General features: G+C 44.6%; 1 protein-coding gene across 4 annotated transcripts in view; it reads right to left on the bottom strand.

The window, feature by feature from the left end:
* The window catches only part of CACNA2D3 (calcium voltage-gated channel auxiliary subunit alpha2delta 3), an 866452-nt gene that overhangs the window by 667547 nt on the left and 175800 nt on the right, over positions 1-23105 (bottom strand). For all 4 annotated transcript variants that reach the window (XM_045493219.1, XM_045493218.1, XM_045493220.1 and 1 more), the window contains one exon: positions 20329-20445. In XM_045493219.1, the coding sequence (XP_045349175.1) occupies positions 20329-20445 (117 nt within the window). The remainder of the gene's footprint in view (positions 1-20328; positions 20446-23105) is intronic.

Raw genomic sequence — 23105 nt, 5'->3', positions numbered from 1 at the left:
CCCAGGGAGTGTCCAAATGCCTCCCCCCAAAAAAAAACATGTTACACCTGGCCTCAACTCACCTTTCCTTATTACATTTCTTGAAAACAACTCACATACCTTATGTAATTTTGCTTTAAAGTGTGGCTATATTTCCTCTAATACAGAATAAAATACACACATAACCGTTAAAATTGTCTGTGACCCCTGGGCTCCCCTACATGCATCACCCCATTAAAGGCTGGCCTAATGCTGCCCACACCGGACAACCATCCTACCCTTGGCTGAAAGGCAGGGACTGATGAGCTCAGGTTATCAATCTAGTTTTCTTGTTTAAACTGTTCTGTTCAATCTGCAGCGCTTCCTCCTCGCAGACACCAGGCTAATGCTGTACTCATGCTTCCCCGTGGACCTTCATGTAACATCAATGTCTCCGTTTCAAGAAGGGAGCGATCTGGGCTCAGAGTTTGATGGAACCAGCTACAAACCTAGCTAGCCCTGCCCCTACCCTGAGAGTCACAATGCCTGACATGCTATCATGTCCATTTCACAGATGAGAAAACAGAGGCTTAGAGAGGTAAAGGTGTCACACTCAGTAAATGATGGCTAACCCCAGGTCTCCAAGGCTCCAAAGCCCAGGCAGACGTGCTACCTCCCAAAGAAGAAATGAACCAGGGTCAACTGAGTATCTAGTGCATCAAAACTCCGCAGGCAAAACAAACGGTGTTGGCAAAGGCCCCGTGCTCCAACTTCTACAAGAGGCGACCATTCCCAAAGCAGGCGTTCTTCAATTGCTAGGGTCACTGAGACAAAGGGGGCAAGCTTCCAGAAGCCACTGATGAAGGCACGCAATTACATACTGTCTCCACAAAACTGCCTTCAAAGAGGTGAGCCCCCCAGAGGAGACAAGCTTGAAGAATTAATGGGTGAGTTCCCCTCCTGGGCTGACCCATAGAAGGTGCCCGCACCCACTTACTGCCTGAGTGGTGGGTCAGACTCATGAAAATAGGACAATCCAGAACGGATCCATCAGCTAAATGTAGCTGAAATTTTTCTAAAGCTCTGTTCCACTGAGAACAGACCTCAGGGTTTCTCCCAGCACAAGAGAGGCTGCAGGGACTTTTCAGCCCCTTCCTCCTGAGCGTTTCCTGGGGACTTCTGGCTCCTGGGGCTGTACAAAGGATCTGTTCTCTCCACTCCTCAAAGTACACTCAGCTAGAAGAGAGGGGCGGGCGACCAAGGAACTGAGCCTCCTGCTGTGATCTGGAGGAGCTGCTTCCCATTGCTGAGAGGAGAAAAGACATTTTTGAGGAAAGGGGTGGGTGGATATAAGTCAGATGTACAGAGAAAAGTGGGGAACATAGCAGCATTGCCCTAGGGACAATGAGAGAGGGAGACAGCCTGAGAGCAGTGCAGAGACAGAAATGCAAACCCTCCCAATGCCTCCTGTATCTTTAGCTGACACCCAAATTCTTCAGTAAGCACCTTCTGCCCATGGAGCCAAGTGTGCAAGGTGCTGAGGGTGACACAGGGGCACAATGGACCCAACCGTCGCCCTGGTGGGTGGCAAGAGAGGCATTCGAATAACCGCACAAATCCACTGCTTCTACCCCACCGCACCAGCCTCTGCCCCACCCCCAGTGCCAGCTCACCTCGTGGACCTCAGGGCCCCTCATCTTGCTCTCCGCACTCCAAGCCGACCCCTGCTCTGTTCTCCTTTCAGCTCTGTGAACTTGCCCCATTCCCAGCTCCCTCTCCAGCTTCAGCCGTGAATCTCCTCGTGCCTGGAGCCCACCCTCTGCCATCTCTGGGTCCCAGGCTACGCTCCTCATCAGTCCTCGGCTGCCCTCGTGGCCCCCTGCCTCCGGGACTTCCTGCCTCCAGGCCTGCCCACTCTTCTAACTTTGGACTCAGCATCCATCTCCCCCAGTGACCGGTAAACTCCATGTGGATTGGGAACCGACTTCTTCCTCATGGCTGCAATCTAGTCCCCACAGCAGCCAACTCAGAGACCCAGGCTGTCCGATTTAGAAGACACGGCTCACAGTCCACAACGTGGATAGGATGGTAAAAGCCCCTGTGGCCAAGCGCAGTCAGGGCAGGTGCAGTGAGCCCTCAAGGCCACTCAGCCTTGTAGGGATGAAGGCACCTTAGGGCAGGAACAGCCAACCAATCAAGTGCACGGCTACTCTCAACTTTTATCTTCTCCTTAAAATGGCAGGAATTCTCAAAGAAAGGAGCACTTTGCCCACTCCCAACAAGCATCAGTTTGAAGCACTGCTCATCCTGTCCAATTCTGTGAGGAAGTAACCAGATAAATGAGAGAACCTGAACTTGATTCATAGGGACTGGGACCTCACATCTGGGTCAGTTCAGAGCAGCAGGGAGTGAAAACGCGTGCATATCCCTAGGAGAGATGGGAGGTCCCTGTGTGGGAAAGTGGGGGAAGGAGTCAGACAACCCTGTGTAAGGGCTGGCTCAGGCCAGGGTCAGTCACCCACTTCACTCAGACTCCTTTTCAAATTGACTGTGATGGGGAGGCAATCATAGACCACGATGAGAGAGCTGGGAGCGGCCCTTGCAATCATGCCTGGACTGGACTCCCAGCTCCCCTGGGAGTCCACAGCCTAGCAGCTGTGTGACCTTAGGCCAGTCAGGTAGCCTCCGCAAGCTGGGAGCCTCGCCTCTCACAGCAGACTCAAGTGCCTACCTGTGGGGCTCCCTGAGGGGTGGAACGAGATAAATCAGTGTTGCTCAGACCTGGTTGCACATTAGAACATGCTGAGGAGTTTCTGGAAATCCCTGCGCCCAGTCCACACCCCAGACCAAGTCAACTAGAATCCCTGGGGGAGAAGCTGGGCATCCCTATTTTCTAAGCTTCCAGGCGATTCCAACGTGCCCCTGAGTCTGAGAACCAGTGAACTAATTAATCTCCTTCTACTTGGAATGTGATCCCCTGACCAGCAGCATTCGCTTCTCTCAGCTCGCTGGAAACGCAGACTCTCAGCCTCCGGAAATGGAGTCTTCATTCTAACAATATTCCTGGGCTATTCTGGTGAACCCTGTACTCTGAAAAGCGCTAACATGTTTCACCTGAAGTGCTTAGCTAGGTTCCTGATCACTCACAGCCACTGTTTTTGAGATGTTAATGTAAACCCGAGAAGAGACAGTACAACACACAGGTTGAGAGGGAAGATGGCCTGGGTTGAAATCTCAGCTATCTACAGTGAGAAACGGCCTCAGCTGCTTTACCTGTAACATGGGTTCATAACTGGTAGTAACGCTACCCAACTCAGAGGAGGGTCGTAAGCACTAAACCAGATAACATATGAAGAGTGCTTGATATATGCTTATCAGAATCAGTATAAGAGTGCCATTGTGATCACAGCTATAGTAGTGATCAGATATTCCGATGGCAGCATTTAGTTGATTACATGTCAAAGTTGAAAGGAACTCACCTTGAGTGGCAAGGGTACTTTTCAACAGGTGGTGCTGAGACAAGTGATCTGCACATGCGAAGAACAAAGTTGGACCCCCACCTCACACCATATACAAAAACTAACTCAAAATGGATCAAAGACCTAAATATAAGAGGTAACGCTCTAACTCTCTTAGAAAACAGGCACAAATCTCTGTGATCTTGGATTAGGCAATGACTTCCTAGATATGATGCCAAAAGCACAGGCACAAAAAAGGGGCAAATAGATACATTGGATTTTGTCAAAATTAAAACTTTTGGCTACAAAGAACATCATCAAGATAGCAAAAAGACAACCCACAGGATGGGGGAGAATATTTCCAAATCATATATTTGATAAGGAACTAGTAGCTAGAACATATAAAGAATACATCCAGCTCAATAATAAGAAGACAAATAACATCATTTTTAAATGGGCAAAGGAGCGGCGCCTGGATGGCTCAGTTAAGTGTCTGACTTGCGCTCAGGCCATGGTCTCACGGTTCGTGGGTTCGAGACCCACATCGGGATCTGTGCTGAACACTTGCTCAGAGCCTGGAGCCTGCTTCAGATTATGTGTCTCCTCCTCTCTCTGCCCCTCCTCTGCTCTGTCTCACTCTGTCTCTCAAAAATAAACATAAAACAAAATTTAATGGGCAAAGGATCTGAATGGGCATTTCTCCAAGGAAGATATACAAATGGCCAATAAGCACATAAAAAGATGCTCAACATTATTGCTCGTTAGGGAAATGCAAGTCAAACCACAATGAGATATGACTTTGCACTCAGTAATGTGTGTAACAGATAATAACAAGTGTTGACAAGGATATGGAGAAATCGGAGCGCTCAAACATTGCTGATGGGAATGTAAAATGCACAACCATGTTAGAAACAGTCTGGCAGTCCCTCAAAAGGTCAATCCTAGAATTAACACATGATTAGCAATTCCACTCCTATATATACCCAAGAGAAATACAAATATATGTCCATGCAAAAATATGTCTGCAAATACAGCAGCATTAGTCAATACAGGCAAAAAGTAGAAACAATACAAGTAACCACCAACTGATGAACGGATAAACAAAAATGTGGTAATCCATGCAAGAGAACACGATTTGACCATAACAAAGAATGAAGTATTGATACATGTTATAATACAGATAAACTCTGAAAACATTATGCTCAGTGAAGGTAATCACAAAAGACCATACACTGTATGCTTCCATTTATATGAAATATCCAGAAGAGGTAAATCTTTAAAACAGAAAGTAGAATAGTGTTTGCCTATTCTCCTTGGAGGAAGGAGGTTTTGGGGTAAATGGAGAGTGACTGCCAGGTATAGGATCTTCTCTTTGGGTTGATGAAAAGCCTCTGCAGTTGATTGGGGTGATGGTTCTGCAGTCCTATGGGTATACTAAAAAACACTGACTTGTATACTTTGTTATTTTTTTTAATGTTTGTCTTTTTGAGAGAGAAAGAGAACATGAGCAGGGGAGGGGGAGAGAGAGAAGGAGACACAGAATCCAAAGCAGGCTCCAGGCTCTGAGCTGTCAGCACAAAGCCTATCATGGGGCTCAAACTCACAAACCATGAGATCATGACCTGAGCAGAAGTGGGACGCTTAACCGACTGAGCCACTCAGGCACCCCATATACTTTATTTTTTTATTTCTTTAACATTTATTTATTTTTGAGAGACAGAGTGAGACAGAGCATGAGCAGGGGAGGGGCAGAGAGAAAGGGAGACATAGAATCTGAAGCAGGCTCCAGGCTCTGAGCTGTCAGCACGGAACCTGACGTGGGGCTCGAACTCACGAACCATGAGATCGTGACCTGAGCCAAAGTCGGACGTTTAACCAACTAAGCCACTCAGGCATCCCATATACTTTTATTTTTAATTTTTTTTAACATTTCTTTATTTTTGAGGGACAGAGACCGAGCACAAGCAGGGGAGGGGCAGAGAGAGAGAGAGGGAGACACAGAATCCGAAGCAGGCTCCAGGCTCTGAGCTGCCAGCACGGAACACGATATGGGGCTCAAACCCACAAACCATGAGCTCATGACCTGGGCCGAAGTCGGACACTTAACCCACTGAGCCACCCAGGTGCCCCTGACTTGTACACTTTAAACGAGTGAGTAGTATTGCGCATGAATAGTATCTTACTAAGCTGTTAAAAGATTGCAAAGGTAACTCAGTGCTGGTGTGGTTCCAGGTTGGGCCAATGATTAGATAACTGTTTTTTTAAATGCTAACAACTCAGTTATTAAGACGAGTTACACACATGACAAACATCAGAGAGGAGATGTGAGAATCTAATTTAAAATCATTGACTATGCAAATGTGAAATTTCAAAATATGCAAATGCACCACACCATGATAAAAAGGAAGGATACAGGGGGCTAATTTCTTCCTGTTAATTCTGCTAAAATAACTCCTTTATTGTCCCGTTCCTACCATGGTGAGCCCTTGATGTTGTTGTTGACGAAGATGTAATGTTCTTTTTTCTTGAACAAAGCTTGATAAATTATTTTTCTATAAGGTGCCTGCACAGAGAGATAAGTGCCACATATTCAAATGTAACCACTTTGAGCATTTTTCATTCCCTTCTCCCCGTGAGAGATATTGTCTCCGCCATCATTCTAGTAGGAAAGTGTGCACTGGAGGGAGGGGTATTGGAGGGAGGGGGTAACTTCTCATTTTTGTTGCCTGATTCTATGAATGAGACCAGATTGAGAGTTATTTACATAGATCTAAGTCTTCTTTGAGATGGGAGAAAATACACAACAAAAGTAATAGGACTTCTTATGCATAAAAGCCTAAAACAAGGGCTGCAATTCTAAAATGTTAAAGGTGAAGATAATCTCAGAAAGAGTCCCATCCAGTGGTTCACAAAGAAAGACACACACACACACACACACACACACACACACACACACACACACACAGAAATCCCATGTCCCCGTACAAAGCTTTCTTATCCTGTGAACATCCCCTCTCCCCAGCCAAGAATTGTTCAATCCCACTTCACAGGGATGGAACGTTTAAATGAGACCAAACACAGAGAGCACAGCAGAGCAGTGTGGCTGAGGAGAAGGACTCCATAATGTGCTGATCCTGGTGACCATAACAGGGACAATGTCCAGCATGACTTGTGAAAGCTCCAAGTACTTGCCTAGGAGCTTTCAAGCTTCACAAACTCAAACACTCCTCCATGTCCCCTAAAGAGGTTGTGGCCCTCATCGGACTACTCCAGAGGCTGCAAACTCAGCCCTCTTTGAGGCCAGAGCAGCCACATACATGAGCAGGGGGCAGCATGGAAATCAACAAAATGAACATTCATGCAGACTGTTGCCATATGGGGATGGGGGACAAGGGAGGGGGGGAGTACACCTCTCAATTTGTAAAGCTTTAAATCTGGATTTTTTAAAAAAAATTTTTTTTAACATTTATTTATTTTTGAGACAGAGAGAGACACAGCATGAGCAGGGGAGGGTCAGAGAAAGAGTTCTTTTTTTTTTTTTTAATTTTTTTAACATTTATTTATTTTAAATCTGGATATTTTTATATCACTTCCTATTTTTATACGTGATTTCACTTTCTTTCTCAAAGCCCACACAGATCAAGCAAAACCTGTCTGCGGCCAGGACTGGCTGGAGGCCACTGCTTTATAACTGTGACACCACTGCTTGTTTTTGACCTCTGTCTCTCCACTGAAGCAATTCCTGTGAGAGCAAACATTCATGCGTCACCCTCCACTCCCCAGCTCCCATTCCCGACACCGTTAGATGCACTCAGGTGTGTACATATGTACGTGCCCACACACACACACACACACACACACACACACACACACACACACACTCAGCTTTAGAAGAACACCCACTCGGTCCACCCTGTGTTCATTTTTGCCAAATAAACAAGGCAGAACAGGGGCGCCTGGGTGGCTCAGTTGGTTAAGCGTCCAACTTTGGCTCCGGTCATGATCTCACAGCTCGTGAGTTCGAGCCCCGCGTCAGGCTCTGGGCTGATGGCTCAGAGCCTGGAGCCTGCTTCGGATTCTGTGTCTCCCTCTCTCTCTGCCCCTCCCCACTCATGCTCTGTCTCTCTGTCTTAAAAATAAATAAAAACATTAGAAAAAAAAAGTAAAAGAAGGCAGAACACACTTCCTTGGAGTAAACTCATGTCCACCATGTCTGCCCTCAGAGGCTACCTCTGATTTCCTGTTGTGGACTACACTGTCCCCAGATGATGACCACACAGACTACAAGGACAGACTCCCAGCACGGCAAAGGAAGAGGTCCACCGAGCTTTTGGGGGAAGTCCTCTTGGAGATAGGCTGTCTAAGAGAGGCCAAGACTCCTCTAAGAGAGGCCACCATTTAACGGTCCAAACAGCTGCCCATGGGCCTTGCCCCCCCTCAAGTCTGGCCCTGCTCTTGCCTTGAGCTCCTTCCACTGCCCCTCTGCAGCTGGTACCCACCAGCTCACCTCTCGGTAAAAGTGCCGAGGGCCAGCACCTTTGCCTGGCCTGAAGTTCTTCCAGAGATACCTGCTTGAGGGGAGGAGACTCCTCCTCACTGGTTGGTGGTGGAGTGTTTACAAGCAACTCCCCCTGTGACCGGGATGAGGGTCTGCTTTCCGACAGCCACCGCAGCCTTCTAGAGACCCCGGGAAGGACCGCTCTACGAAGCCCATCAAACAACCTGATGAGATGCTCCAGAATCACTGAACGCACACAGTGAGAGAAGCTAAGTATATTCCCGAGGATATGATTTTCCTCCCCAACTGACACACAGAATCAGCTAAAAGGCACACCAGAAAAAAAAGAGAAAAAATCCCATTTGCCCCTGATCGTGCAAAAGCATTATATGTTGTCTGTTCAAGCAGCCAGTATGGCTCGAGATGCGCAGTCAATGATATCCTAGCTGATTTTCAACAAAGACTCTGATTACTCAAAAGGGCTGTCAAACCTCTGCTGAATGCAGTGTAAATGAAATGCCAATGAATCCCCAACTACCTTTTCATTTTCCCCTCCTAACCTAATTTACAAAACATAAATAATCTCGCTGTGTTTGTAGGACCAGCTGCTCCTTACCTCCATATGGGAAACTGAGCAGAGACCAGAAACAGACAACTGATGTCACCAACTCATCCCTGGTTAAACATACTAACTATGCATTCAAAATATTACTGAAAACCCTTAATTTGTTGCCAGTAATTTATACAATTAAAGCCAATGGTCTTTTATTATTATTATTATGGCTTTATTCTGTCATTTTGATCTCTTGATGGTGACACTTCAGTGATTCACCATAATTTCCTCCCACCCACAAACCTCTTAAGATTTCTTTTGCCTCGCCTGAGTATAAATTAAGTGGCATCATTTGCTACCTGGTCTGGTGTAGAAACGATACCAATCTTTGAAAAGTCGGCAGAGGAACCAGCACCTTGGTATAACACTGCTGTGTTGAGCTGTCCCCACCCAGCCACTCGGGCTCAGATAGTGTCTCACACATCTTCCACCTGCGGAAGACACCTCCCTCTTTTAGTTCTAGTGGAGAGGCAGTCAGAGAGCGCAGTGAGGCGAGCTCAAAGCCTCCATGTGGGCGCCCTGATGGGGCATAATTGCTACTTAGGCTAAAGGCAGGGATCAGCACTGTAATTTCACGCAGGTCTCCATGGCCACGAGCCTCTCTTCCCCAGGCTGTTTGGTCTACTTGGTCTTGACCAAAGCGACAGGAAATCTTTCAAAACCGGATTTCATAAATGGAGAATAAAAATAGGCAATGAAAATGGGAAATATGATTTTAAATGATGTTTCACTTTGGATGGGAAAGAAATTTTTCTCTTTCTTTTTCTTTATCATCGTACAACATAAAGCAAATCCAAGCTTCTGAGACAGAGGAGAAATGGATCCTCTGGTGGGGAGCAGGGGCCAGGGCAGGCACAAACACACAGGAAACACCCAGGAAACCTTACGTGGCACCAGATGGTCTTCCCAGGCATGGGGGGCTTACCCCCATGACAGCATCATCACCGGGGTAGCAAGTTCATTCATTCACAGATACTTGCCGAGTGCCCAGTCTGGGTCCCAGGGCTACAAGGGGAGGCGTGACCATCGCGGTCCCCACCCTCATGACACTGGGGTTCTAGAGGACAGACAGCAATTCTCAAGTCAACACTAAGCAAAACAGAGTTCAGTACAGCTTTCAAAAGTTTAATAAAAGGAGTAAAGAGGATGCCAAGATGGACCATGCTGGCGGCATGGGGCGGGGCTCTAGACAGGTGCCCTGACCCAGCCATGCTACAGTTGAGAGGGCAACAAGCCCAGAAGTGGGGAGCCTGGCAACTACTCTCAGCATCACTCCAAAACTCTCCTTCATGACATCATACTCAAATTTACGAAAAGCCCCTTGAATCTGCTCATACATCGGTGTGTTCCATTTCTTGTGGGTAGTGAGCTGCCCATTTTACCACCTGCCACATGAAGAGAAACATCTGCCAAGCCTGGGGGCACACACCCTAGCTCTAGCACCCAGCTTTGCATTATGACCAGAGGATCACCCAGCCAGGCTCAGAGAACATCAGGGAAATTATAGTTATTCTGCTAAGTCATAGCCTCAGAACACTGACATTCTCCTCCCCTGTCCAGGAAGTGTCTTCCTTCATCGGTTCCAACCAAATGGGAGGGAGGGAGGAAGGGAGGGAGGAAGGAAGGGAGGAAGGGAGAGAGGGGAAAAAGGAAGGAAGAAGGAAGGCAGGGAGGGAGGGAGGGGAAAAAGGAAGGAAGATGGACGGAAGGCAGGGAGGCAGTTCTTTGATTCCCTCGATAGAAATTGTTAACTTTTATTTCCACTCTGAGCAGCTGGCCTGGTTTCTGCCCATTTCAAGTCCCCTATTCACCTACTTCCGGGAGAAGAGCCACGTGGGGAGGGACTGGGCCGAAGCTGAGGATTAGAGTCTAAGCAGGCCGCAGTCTGATTTGGGACAGCATACATAGGACTCATTCACTCAGAACACACAGTGAATTTCTGGAAGGCCCGTGAGCCCTGCGGTTTCTCTGCAATTAAACTCTGATATTCTTCTTTCCCCTTCATCATTCAGGACATCTTTGGTCAAAGGGAAGAGTTGTAACTATGATCACTCTGACTTTAAGTTACCTGACGCCAAGAGGGAAGGTCTGTAAGTCAGTCAACAAATGTTTAATGAACAGTTAACTGCAGACTCAAGATACTGTGACAGATACCAGGGCTTGAGTGGGGACAAGTGGAGACAAGGAAAGGAAGCAAGTATAATACACACAACGGAAAAGGACATTAACAGGCAGTTTATAAGAAAAAAAGGAAAAACAACTGACCAATGAACATATAGAAAGATGGTACCCTAAGGAGAAATGACCGAAAGTGACCACTGGCACCCAGCAACAAGCCAGCTGGAAATGGAGTCCTTTCTCAGTGAGAAGGGCTATACCAGGCTCAACTTCTCTTGGGACTAGTGACTTTTTCCTGGAGTAGGAGGGTCTAAAACACCCAGCACCATGGTCCTCAGGTGTTGAACCACTGGGATTCCCAGAAAACTCTTCCAAACTGGCAGTCAGTGCCCCACATCCCCACCCCTACAACCAGGCTGTTATTATGATACAGTCCAGGAAGGAAGAGGAAAGGGGTAGGGAGGGCCCTCCAAGTGTGTCCAAGAAAGTTCCTGGGCCTACACACTTCTTTGAGAGATGATAAAGGACCAGCACGGACGTTCTCTATGCTGTAACACTGATGCCCGTGCTCTGAGACATTGTGTAATTTGCCACAAACCTTGGTGCAGGGCAAGTGAGGAGCCAGAGAAGATCCCCCATGCTAAACGCTGAGCAATTAAATAAAACAAAGTAAAATGAGATACTACTTTGTGCCTGTAAGACTAACAAAGATCAAAAGTAACAGCAGCCAAATGTCAGAGAGGACGACAGAGAAGGAGAGCCTCTCCAGCCTCACAGGTGGGAACACAAGCAGGCGGATGCTGTCTGGAAGACAAGCTGGCAAGGGATACCAAAAGCTTCATTTTGTTTCCAAGAATAGGTCCTAATAAATGCATCAAATGAATGGACACAATTTCTCTGCAAGAAAGTTTTTCATATCATGGCTTATCATAGGGACACGCTATTTCACAAGTAGTATTTCACCTATAACATCAATTATTCACCAAAAGAGAATTTCTTGATTAGAACAAATAACAGGAATATATATATTCGTTGACATGGATTGATGTCCACAACATGTAAAATTAATTTTGTAAAAAACCTGGTTACAGGAAAGAATGATTCAATGCACGTAAACGCATATACAAATGCACAAATAGAAAAAGATCAGGAAGAAAAGAAATTAAGATGTTTAAAAACAAAAGGTATTGAAAGATACCAAGTGCCTCTTAATCCCCTGGTGTTGTGATCTTTACTTTCTCCTTTGTGTATAATCAATGAAAACAAAACAAAAATAGAAATAAAGCAAATATGGGTGAGGTGAGTTACAGAGAAAATCCAAAACTAAGTCTTCCATAAAGCTTTAAAAATGGAGAGATTTTAGAGAAACGTTTAGGAATGTACCTAATAACTTTGAAGCTGGCAAGAGCTTCAAGCGGTGATTCTACGCACAAAGAAGAACGCCTAAGGGCCAACAGCCCCAGAATAAGCAGGAGAGTCAGGATACAGTTCACTAAGCCAACCCAACTTCCCGCATGAGGAGGGTGATGGAGACAGGAGATGAAATGTCACCTACAAAACATCCTTTCTTCTCTTAGCAGGAAACTTATCTCCCCCAGGAGGCAGGTGAGCTGCTCAACGTAGGTTGGAGAACAGCCTTCTGGGCCTCTCTGTGAGGCTCAGGTGGATACAACCTGAAATATGTTAGAGGAGACCCAACCCCTTTTGGAATAAACCCAAGAAGACTTGTGGTTTTCACCTCAACCATCAACCAAGAATGGTTCACTGACCTCATCAAAACTGGTGAATCCAGTTTGTTGCTATTTTTTTTAATGTTTACTTATTTATTTTGAGAGAAGGAGAGATTGTGAGTGAGCAGGGGGAGGGGCAGACAGAGAATGAGAAAGAGAATCCCAAGCAGGCTCTACATGGTCAGTGCAGAGCCTAACGTGGGGCTTGATCCCACAAACTGCCAGATCATGACCTAAACCGAAATCAAGAGCTGGATGCTTAACCGACTGAGCCACCCAGGCACCCCATTGCTACTTTTTAAGCTTTTTCTGGTGTGAGGTTTCTGCTGTAAATTTTCTTACACATATGCATGGGGTTTTACAACCCAGTTTGCGGAAGGAAGGGAAAAAGGGAGGGAGGAAGGGAGGGAGGAAGGGAGGAAGGGAGGAAGGGAGAGAGGGAGGGAGGGAGGGGCGGGCAAAGAAGCAAATAAGCTACAAGATACAATAATGTAACAAACAGTAGTCTTTTCATTTGTGACTCAAAACACTATATTTTTAAATTTACTCCTCTTTTAAGAAACACGTTTTGAAACTCTGAAATCAGATGAGAAAAGAACAAAGGCAGAAAAATCTTTTGAATGTGTCCAGTTTCTTCTTCTTTTGAGCAAGAACTAAAGGGCCTTTTAGCAATGTTAGGTATATTCAGCTCCTAAGACTTCTACAGCTCATTTTGCACTTAATATGTAAAGAGTCCTTACGATCTAAGAGCTTTTGTATATAGGAAGAAACAGTCTGTCGTATGAACCTGCCCTTCATTTAGAAATTCATAAATCAAGTGGTTGACTTCCTTTCCAACTTAATGGGTATCCTTTTGAAAATATTCCTCACCAACAATTTTCACAATGCCTACAGATATAGATGAGTCTTTAAACCAGAAGTATTCATATAGTCTCTGTAGATATTAATCCCTTATATCACGTATATGTGTGGTACAGATCATGCTTTCCTTAAGTGCCTCCTACTCTCCATGCCTCAGCGTGTGTGTATATGTATGTATCTGTGTGTGTGTGTGTGTGTATATATATATATATATACACACACACACATATATATGTGTATATATATATTTACATAAAGACATAGATGCGTTTTATAGTCATACATATGTAGACACCAGTCAAAAAACAGCTAGAGGAAGTTGCTTTAATAGTACCCTCTAGCTTTTTGGAAGATTGGCGTAAATCTCTTCTGCAGGGGGAAAAAATCCATTTTTCTGAGAAGGTAAATGTTTATTAAATGCAAATACTGATATTCGTTACCTAGGAAAAACGTCTTGCTGCATGTGGAATTTCTCGATAAAAAGCTTTCAAGTCCCAGGTTTCTCCAGATAAACCCCTATCGGTGAACTGATGCGTGAATGCACTGAAATTGAATTACTGTACAACAGCAATTACTTCCCACAGTACAGCTATAATGGGAATCAGTTCTGCAGCGAACAGCAGGTAGCTATAGGAGGGGAGAGAAACTTAATATATAATCTAGTCTCTTTCAGCTTTTCCCAAGAAGCAAGGATGTTTATTTTTAAGCAATACACTCTTTTTCAAGTGCCTGATTTATCATTTTATCAATGTAAATCAGAAACTAAGTAAAACAAGATTAAGTTTATTTACAGGTCTGAGCTTCAGAGTGCTATCAAAATTATTAACTATCATGGGGCGCCTGGGTGGCGCAGTCGGTTAAGCGTCCGACTTCAGCCAGGTCACGATCTCGCGGTCCGTGAGTTCGAGCCCCGCGTCAGGCTCTGGGCTGATGGCTCAGAGCCTGGAGCCTGTTTCCGATTCTGTGTCTCCCTCTCTCTCTGCCCCTCCCCCGTTCATGCTCTGTCTCTCTCTGTCCCAAAAATAAATAAACGTTGAAAAAAAATTAAAAAAAAAAATTATTAACTATCTTATCCAAGGTTGGAAAACAAGAGACTCTTCACTTAGAAAGTTTAGGTACAACTTGCTTCCTGTGCCTTTTCATAGTCCCCAAGAAGTTGGTTCTTTTAGACATTTCTAATTAATTGCTCGGGGGAGAAGATGAATTTGAACAGCAAATAAAATACTTAATGTTCTGCCTGATATGCTACCAAACTAGATAACATCCTATAATCCTGTGTGTGTGTGTGTGTGTGTGTGTGTGTGTGTGTGTGTGTGCGTGCGTGTAAGTGAGAGAGAGAGAGAGAGAAACGTGTTTAAGCTATTGGAGATCTGAAGTCTGTCCGGTAGAGCAGTGAAAGTTGCATGGATGGATCAGTACCTGGCCCTGGAAGCAGGTACAACCTCAAAGCCTTCCGGGTCCTTTGGAGGTTACAATTCTAGCCAAGATCAGTGTGATGAAGGCAGTGGCTGCCCCAGAGCTGTTCCACAAGATCAAAGGCAATACTTATTCTGGAGAACTCCCCCTTAGAAAGCCATCCTAGAGAATACTAGTATATATGTGCAAATTCTCCAAAATCCTTCTGTTTATTATTTCCTGGTGTATCTACTTTTTCCAGGTTGTGCTGCTCATCTCAATTATATGGACCATTCCAAAATCACAGCATCATTACATCTCCTGGCTGTGTTGGAATCTGTCCTAAAAGCATATGCCTATAATCAGAGATGCCCACAGTTACTCAGATTTACTTCCTACCGATTCCCCTCCAACTGTAGGTTTGTCTGTGCCTGCTCAGAGCTCCCAGGGGCCTCAGATGATCCTCCCCGCTGTGTAATAGCTTGTATTACTCCCAGTGGAGGCTTGGATTTTGAAGACAAAGGAAATGCTGGGGCAGCCCATCTGTATAACAAAGCCACTGAACACAATTCTTTTGCCTTCTTCCCTCAAGTCATCAGCAACTCAGGATAAAGGGGAGCTAGGTCAAAAGTGCTTTGGATGTGCTCTCTCTTGTGACACAGTTGAGCATTTCCAGGTGTCACTTAGGCATGGCCCAACAGGGGTCCACTACTGGCAGAGGATTGATGTATATCACTTCCCCCGCGCGTCCAGCATGTGGAATATCTTCCTTGAAATGTTAATGAACTAAAAACAAATTGATTCCATTTCTTGTCCATTTATAGGGACTTAAAACTTGATAAATTGCTCAGTAACATCAACTGAGGGCTTGGTAGCTTGAATACGTTTGAACAAAGAAGGTGGGAGATAATGCTTTGGGCACAATGATCTTGTACACGAGCGAGTAGCAGCATCACTGCATCAAACCCAATCTGGCTCTTAAGTTAAAATAACCTACACATCAACCCACCGAGTGAATTAAAAAAAATTATTTAAACCACCGACGGCATTAGAAAGGTGCTAGAAAATATTAGTTAAGAAATGCTACCATAATGATGGCACCATTATGTTAATGGCAATTACCGAAGCTAAGGTTATTTGTAATTTGCTAGGCCGGGGGGGAAAAAATAGTTACGTATAATCCATTACCAAGCAGAGGACAGAGGTTATGTAATGGGCAGGCCACTCTGGGTTTCACATTTACTCCAGACATCTGACGGGGAGAAAATAGGACTTTCTGTGATAGGATAATTGCATAGTGGAGAGTAATTCAAATAGGGGACGAGTATGATAAAATCACTCTGATTCAACTAATCACTGGGAAAAGTGATGGGGGAATGATGAAATCAAGCCAGAAGAGACAAAGAAAAGATCAACATTGTTTCACGGCCAAGACATGACAGGCGGGTGGGGCAGGATTGTAAGTGCTCCTTTGTTTCCGGGCCCAGACTGACTCACTGCACCTACTTTCACCGACCGGAGGGGTTATGCCCCTTTCGAAATTGCCAGCACCCATCTCACAAAGATTTTATAGACATCAATGGAAATTTTAACAGTCTGTGTCGTTTGTGAGTCAGTTATTTCTTATGTATGTTCCTGAGTCCTCCCGGCCATCCACCATCCGACCATCCATGAGCGCTCAGTACTGGATCAGTTACTGGCAGGAAGGCAGTAGGACCTCTGACCCGACTCAGGTTGCTGGGGGTGGGGATGGAAGCTTGGAAACAGGATTTCCGGGCATGGTACCTCAGAACGATGGAGCAGATTCTAAAATCCACTTTTCTTGGGCCATTAGAGAAAGGGGTCGCTGCTCAGAGGGTGACGCGGAATGGGACGAGAAGGGCCCTGTTGCACGGTGGTTCATTCTAGGGCCACCTGGCAAATAAGGACTCCACCTGCAAACCCACAGGCAAATTTGCATTTGAGGTGTCTGCACTTCAAAAGCTTACCAATCCCAGGGACAAACAGCAACCTTTCCTAGTTGAGAAGTGAGGTGTCATTATAATATGAAAAACAGCCACACCCACTGCTCCTTGGCCTCCACATAAGGCAACATCCAGGGGCCCTCTCAGTGGCCACCTGCTCTCATCCCAAATGCCACATGGCTCATGGCTGTTGTCAGTAGTGCTGCATGGCTCACAACAGGACCAGGCCCATCTCAATAGCAAAACTGCCTCCAAACCAAACCCCAACTTGACATACAAGCCCTCTTTTCTGTTTAAAGATTGGAAGCAGGGACTGCCACGTATCATTGGACCAGCTAACCTAGATTTTATGGTATCAAGTGTGTTTACAAAGGGTCTCCTACATCTATTTTAAAATATACAGTTCAGAGAATACTGGATGCCTTTAGTCTGGGTACATTTCAATTTAAATAAAGCACCCTTTTTTTTCCTTCTCAAAGGAACCACACCAACCATATCAGTTCTTTTTTTTTAAGTCATTAATTTAAAACAAAAGGTTTCAAAATTAAGTTCCCTGCTGTCAATATCCTTGAAGCTTTTTAAAGCTTCACGGCTCTCTCAGTTATTAAATACTTACACACTGAAAGGTCCCCTTGCCAGCAATTACAGCAAACATTTACCGAATGCTTCCTGTTCGCCAGTCACTGTGCAAAACACTTTGGTCAGCTACACCCAGAGGCACTGCAATCCTACCTTCTGGTGCAAAAGGAACCCCCTTGAGCCCGTCCATGTGACCTGGGCCTGTGACTCCACCCTGCCAAGCCTGTGTGCTCATCCTCTGAGCCAGTGATGTAGGAACGGTGTCTCACTCCCAGGGCTGATGGCAGGTTGAAATTAGATGGCCTATATAAAGTGCTTCACATGGGGCCTGGTGCATAGAGACTCGATAAACATGAGCACAGATTAGTAAGTCACCTACTCCTCCTGGCATCTTCACAGAGGTGAGTGAGGAAAAGAGGTCCTTTGGTTCTTTAGTTTTTCTCACCAACCTCTCACTTGCCACGTGGGCCCCTGCCTCTGAGCGATGAGTCCAGGTTCTGGAGCTGGCTGGACCTCTGCATCACCCTGCTATGTTGCACAAGCCCCTCAAAGGATCAGGTTCCCATCCCGGGCTTCCTTGTCTGTCAATTGCAGAGGTAGAAGCTAAAGAGATGTAAGTCCTCTTCTGCTCTAAAATTCTGTGATTCACCAAGAAACCCAAATTGAAACAAAAATAGCACTTCCTGGGGCCTGGGTGGCTCAGTCGGTTAAGTGTCCGACTTCAGCTCAGGTCATGATCTCAGAGTTCATGAGTTCAATCCCCACATCGGCCATCGGGCTGACAGCTCAGAGCCTGGAGCCTACTTCAGATTCTGTGTCTCCTCTCTCTCTCTGCCCCTCCCCCACTCATGCTCGCTCGCTCTCTCTCAAAAATAAATAAACATTAAAAAAAAAATTCTCTAAAAATAGCACTTCCTTCTCTCAAACTGACAACCGTTGTTATTAGTATTTAAAACAAAATAAAACATCGTCATTTTTCTGTGAGGATTCAGGCAAATGAGCATTCACGTGCCACTCCTGCTGGAGGAACCGTGAACTGGCACAACCTTATCTGAACACGAATGTCGCCGCAAGCAGAAAGCTTCGAAGATGGGGTTAGCGTCTCTGCACTGTCTTCTGTGTTCAGGTATTCATCTGAAGGAAATCAAAGTAAAGGACTGATGCTGAGGGCGCGGATGTGATGAAGAACGTGGACTTGGGTCAATAGGCCCATCCCCCACCCCCTATGTGACCCTGGAGAAGTGACTTAACCTCTGCCTCTGTCTTCTATTCTGTAAAAGTGGGATAGTAATAATACCTTCCTCTGGGGGCTGCTCTAAGGACAAGCGAGTACCTGTAAAATCCTAAGAGGAACACCAAACATATAGTAGGTGCCGAGTCGTCTGATCTGTTATTAATATACAAGAAGGTTCACTGCAGCATTATGTATACCAAAACTTGCAAACAACTTAAATATCCAGATTTGAAGGAATAGTCAGATCATGTAGACACGTCGTTAAACTCAAATGTGATGCAGCCATTTAAGAAAATCACGTAAGGTACTGATGCCAGGAAAAGCACACAGAGCACTGGTGCAAACAAGCACAGAGAAGTCGGACACCAAAGCAAACAGGCAGTACACCTGCCAATGTGAAAAAGAAAAACACACAAGTACATGCACAGAAATGCAAATTTAAAAGACTAGAAGGAAGGAAACCCAAGAACACAAGCCTGACTTTCAGGTGATTTTTGTTCTCTGTTTGATACTTTTCAATATATTCTTCAAGTGCCACCAAAGGGGTGTTCGTTTTATAAGCAGAAAACAGTAATTACTGTGGGCTTTTGTTTTGTTTTGCATTTGTACTTCAGGTTCTGAGTGTGAGATGCGGATGGCTACCATGTCTGTAAAGAACAGCACTTGCTTCGAGGTAGAGACATAAGGACACGCAGGGATCACCACGAAGCTCCCAGGGCTGGCTGTCAGGGCAATACTTCTGTAGCAACTAAAAGTAATGTTTTTTCTTCTAAGATACTTCAGTCTTCCTCCCTAAAAGTCTCTACTTATGTCATGAACGACCATAGTGGCGGTATAAAGCGGCCATTCAATGAGCATGGCTTACACAAGCCAGGGTCTGTGCTCAGTCGCTCAAAATCATGACTTTGTATAATCCTTGTTCGGCCTGTGTGTTTTTGCCATCTACAGATGAGAACATTGAGGCTCCCAAGGGCAGTTTTACTAAAGGTAAAAGCTCAGTAAGTGACCAAGGCAGGCGCAGAAGCCAGGCCAAACTCACGTTCTTCCCTACTTGGCTACAACCCTCCTCCCCACAATCCAAGTAGCACAACAATGTTTTAGAGACAAGCACTGGAGTGGCACTGTCAGGTCTAAAGCAGGAATAATGTGTGGAAATTTTGTTCGGCCAATGAATTGCGGGAGAAGTGAAAGTAGGAAGAGGCCTTTTAGAGCAAAGTGATTCTGGAGATAATTATCGAAACCAAAAGGTAAGCAAACTATAGGTTAGAGATAAAGAACTCTTCAGACTGCCATTCCTTTCCATACCCCCGTGCCAACAGAGCACAGATGTGGGATGTGTTCTAAAGCAAGAAGGTAAGATTCAATGCTGAGCTGGCAACAAGGAATAAAGTTGGAAGCCACCTTGGAAATCCAAAATGATACTTTTCCATTCATCCTGATGACAGTATGAAACCTCAGGGAGCTCTAACTGGTGGAGAGAAACAGTATAATTATAGTAATATTCCAGTAGAGGTAAGGGAAGCCTCCAAGTTCATCTAGACTCCATTACTCCATTGAGATTTTCAACTCCACATTTCGGCAAGCATGGCTTAAATTTTTTATAGTTGCTTAGTTGAACTACAATGTGCCTTTGAATGATTTTTGGTAATTAGTGAATGTATCGCACAGTTATAAGCCATCCTCTGAGACTGTACAATCAGTGGCACTTACACTGAAGACATAAAATTCTAAGATGAAAACTGTCACCTGAACCCTATCGTGCCCCTACTAACTGCTTTTGCTGGTTAACTAAAGAAAGTAAAATGTTTACATAATAGCTGAGTCAACTTTGATCTTTGAGAGCTGGAGTCATCAATGCCAGTCCCCTGAAGGTGCCTCCGTGTCTTTGGGCAATACAGAGAAGATACCAGAGGCACTTACCCGCACTGCTTCAGACTTTTTGTGAAACATCTCTTCCATGTTCTTTGCCAGCTTTTTCACCAGTTGGAGGCCATCGATTTCTTCTATGGCTACGTCTTTCTCATACTCTTTGTATTTCTGTAAGGAGGGAAGGCAATAAGAAAGGCATAAAACAGCACACCTATGATTCTGGACCATACCTACTTATAAGGCATAAATAGGACCATCTCTCTTGGGTTTGAGGAGATTGGACTGTTTTTCGAAATTATTAAATCAACTAAGGAAAAATGTGAAAATTGGCTCTGGCTGTCTTAGAAACTTAACTAGCACCCAGGAAAGAAATGAAACAAAACCCTAAAGCAATCAAACTCTTTATCATCCGTCCTCTTCAGTTCCTGAAATCAACACTCTACACTTCGGACTTGACCGCACTCAGTCATCCTGGAGGACTGCCCAGATTTGCTAGCTATCACACAGCCAACGCCACTAGAAACTGACTGTTCCAAATGTGCCATAAAATAAAAATGAAGAAATTCAACTCGTGTGTGTGTGTGTGTGCTTTTTCCTTTGAACATCACAAACTTAATTTTTTCATGGCCAAAGACCAGGGATTTAGGGAAAGAGAGTTTCAAGGCTATGACTGTAATGTATAACTCCTGCAGGAGTAGGCAAAATATAATCCTTGGGCCAAATCTAATCCATCACCTATTTTTATAAATAAAGCTTTATCGGGACAAAACCACACCCATATGTTTATGTATTCAATCAAGTTTAATACTAACAACAGAGACCAGATGACCCACAAAGACTAAAATATTTACTCTTTTTTATAGAAAAAGTATGCCAACTCCTAAACTGGAATGGGAACTGAAGAAGGTCACATGGCAGAGCATCTTATAAACATTTTATAATGAGAGGGTCCTTGCCATGGATTTTAGCATTTCAATTCCCTCTACTAAATGTTCATCGTGGACTTCTTATGTTATCCTCAATGAGCTCACAGAAAGGAGAATGTATAATAAGTACAAAAACCATAAAAATACTTTATATAAGATTTCATAATGTGTTCATCTGTTCATAAAAGACTGATTTAACCCATAATTTACTCAAACTCTCAAAGACAATTTTTCACGTAAAGCCTATCACATACTCTAGTGATTTATCTGTTGAAAGCAGCAGTTCTCAAAGTGATCCATGACCCCTGAGGATTCTCTGAGACCCTTTCAGGGGTCCCTCAAATTTTCCTTTTCCCCAACAGCATATCTATGTGAAGCCAGATTTTCTTCATAGATTTAAAAAAATCACAACAGACTGAACACAGAAACTGACATGAGGATCTACCTGTCTTCTCGTAAACCATTAAAAAGATCTGCAAAAATGAAGAAAAAAAAAAAAAAGAAGAAGTGCCACTCCTCTTTCTTTTTTTGGGGGGAAAACAATTGTTTTTCATAAAATATGTTACTTATGTTAATATGTAATGAGTTTTTATGCTTGAATTCATTAATTTTTAAATGTCTCAGTTTTAATTTCTAATACACCAAATATCCATAGATACAACCCACATTAGCAGAAGCTCTTAGGGGTCCTTAGTATTTTGTAAGAATGTAAAGGGGTCCTGGGACCAGAAAGTTTGGTTTAACTAATGATTTAATTTCATTCCCACTGGAAAGAAATATTGTTTATTAATAAATACCTCCCAAATGGGTTTGAAATAACTTCAATGTCAGCAGGAATTTCTCACATTTACACAGCTTACAAAAGACTGGGAAACTAAAAATACTGGGAGCCCTACATTCACTTGTATTTGTTAGGAGAACCTGAACCACTTACTAGCCCCTCACGCCAAACTCCTACTTAGAAAAAACAAGGGGCTCCACATCTTATCTCAGCTTTAAAGACCTTGAGAGTCATTTCTGAAGAGGAAGATAGACTGACATTTTTAACAGAAGGATAATTTTTGAAATAAAAGTTTAGATTTTCTCCCCATTTCCTCTCTTTTACTTTAAAAAATGTACACTGAGAGGAGGCTGTTGTTCCTTGCCCAGAGAAAGGGAGTGTGTGTGTATGTGTGTGTGTGTGACACAAAGTACTTCCCTTCCTAGCTTAGATTTCCAAGTCGATTGAGGCAATAACACTGGGTGCCGTGAAAAGACAAGAGCAGAGTTTGAGGACAGAGGGAATGACTCTATGGGAACGAACATAAGAGAGAATTCTTCTGATCCCTCAGACTAAAATGAAGTCCCTGGAGTCTGAGGGCATCTGGCTAGTGTCCCCAGAGCCCAGCACTGAACACTGACAGAGCAGAGGTGAGGAGGGCAGGAAGGGACCCCCAGACTGGGCATTGGGAACTCTAACCTAAATGTCAGGCCTAAGGGCCTGGTATTTCTGAGAATTAAGGTGAGCCTAAGGAAATATACAAAATGCTATTTAGACCGCCTGAGTCTGGACCAAGACAGACATCTGCTACGTTATTCGTAAGATGCTCAGTGCTGCTCCGCACTGTCCTATAATGGACCATGGGTTGTAAGTAACACACTTCTCCTTGCTGCCTGAAAATATCCATAAGCATCTTACATGTTTGTCTTGAGAGTCTCTCTTGCAGCTCACCTGGACGACAACTCCTCCTTCTAGCTTTCCCTTCCTCTTCGACAAGGCTGTATTGGTTATCCAAGATGAGGGGGCTGTACCCTTCCTTTGAGCTCCAGAGCACTCTGTGCTCATCTCTCCTGGCACTATATAGCTCATGTGGCCTGCGGGGCAAGGACAGGCCCTTGTGATCACCCACAGCAGACACTCAC

Source organism: Leopardus geoffroyi, chromosome A2, assembly GCF_018350155.1.
Source record: "Leopardus geoffroyi isolate Oge1 chromosome A2, O.geoffroyi_Oge1_pat1.0, whole genome shotgun sequence".
NCBI lineage: Eukaryota > Metazoa > Chordata > Mammalia > Carnivora > Felidae > Leopardus > Leopardus geoffroyi.
This window is presented reverse-complemented; position numbering and strand designations above follow the sequence as displayed.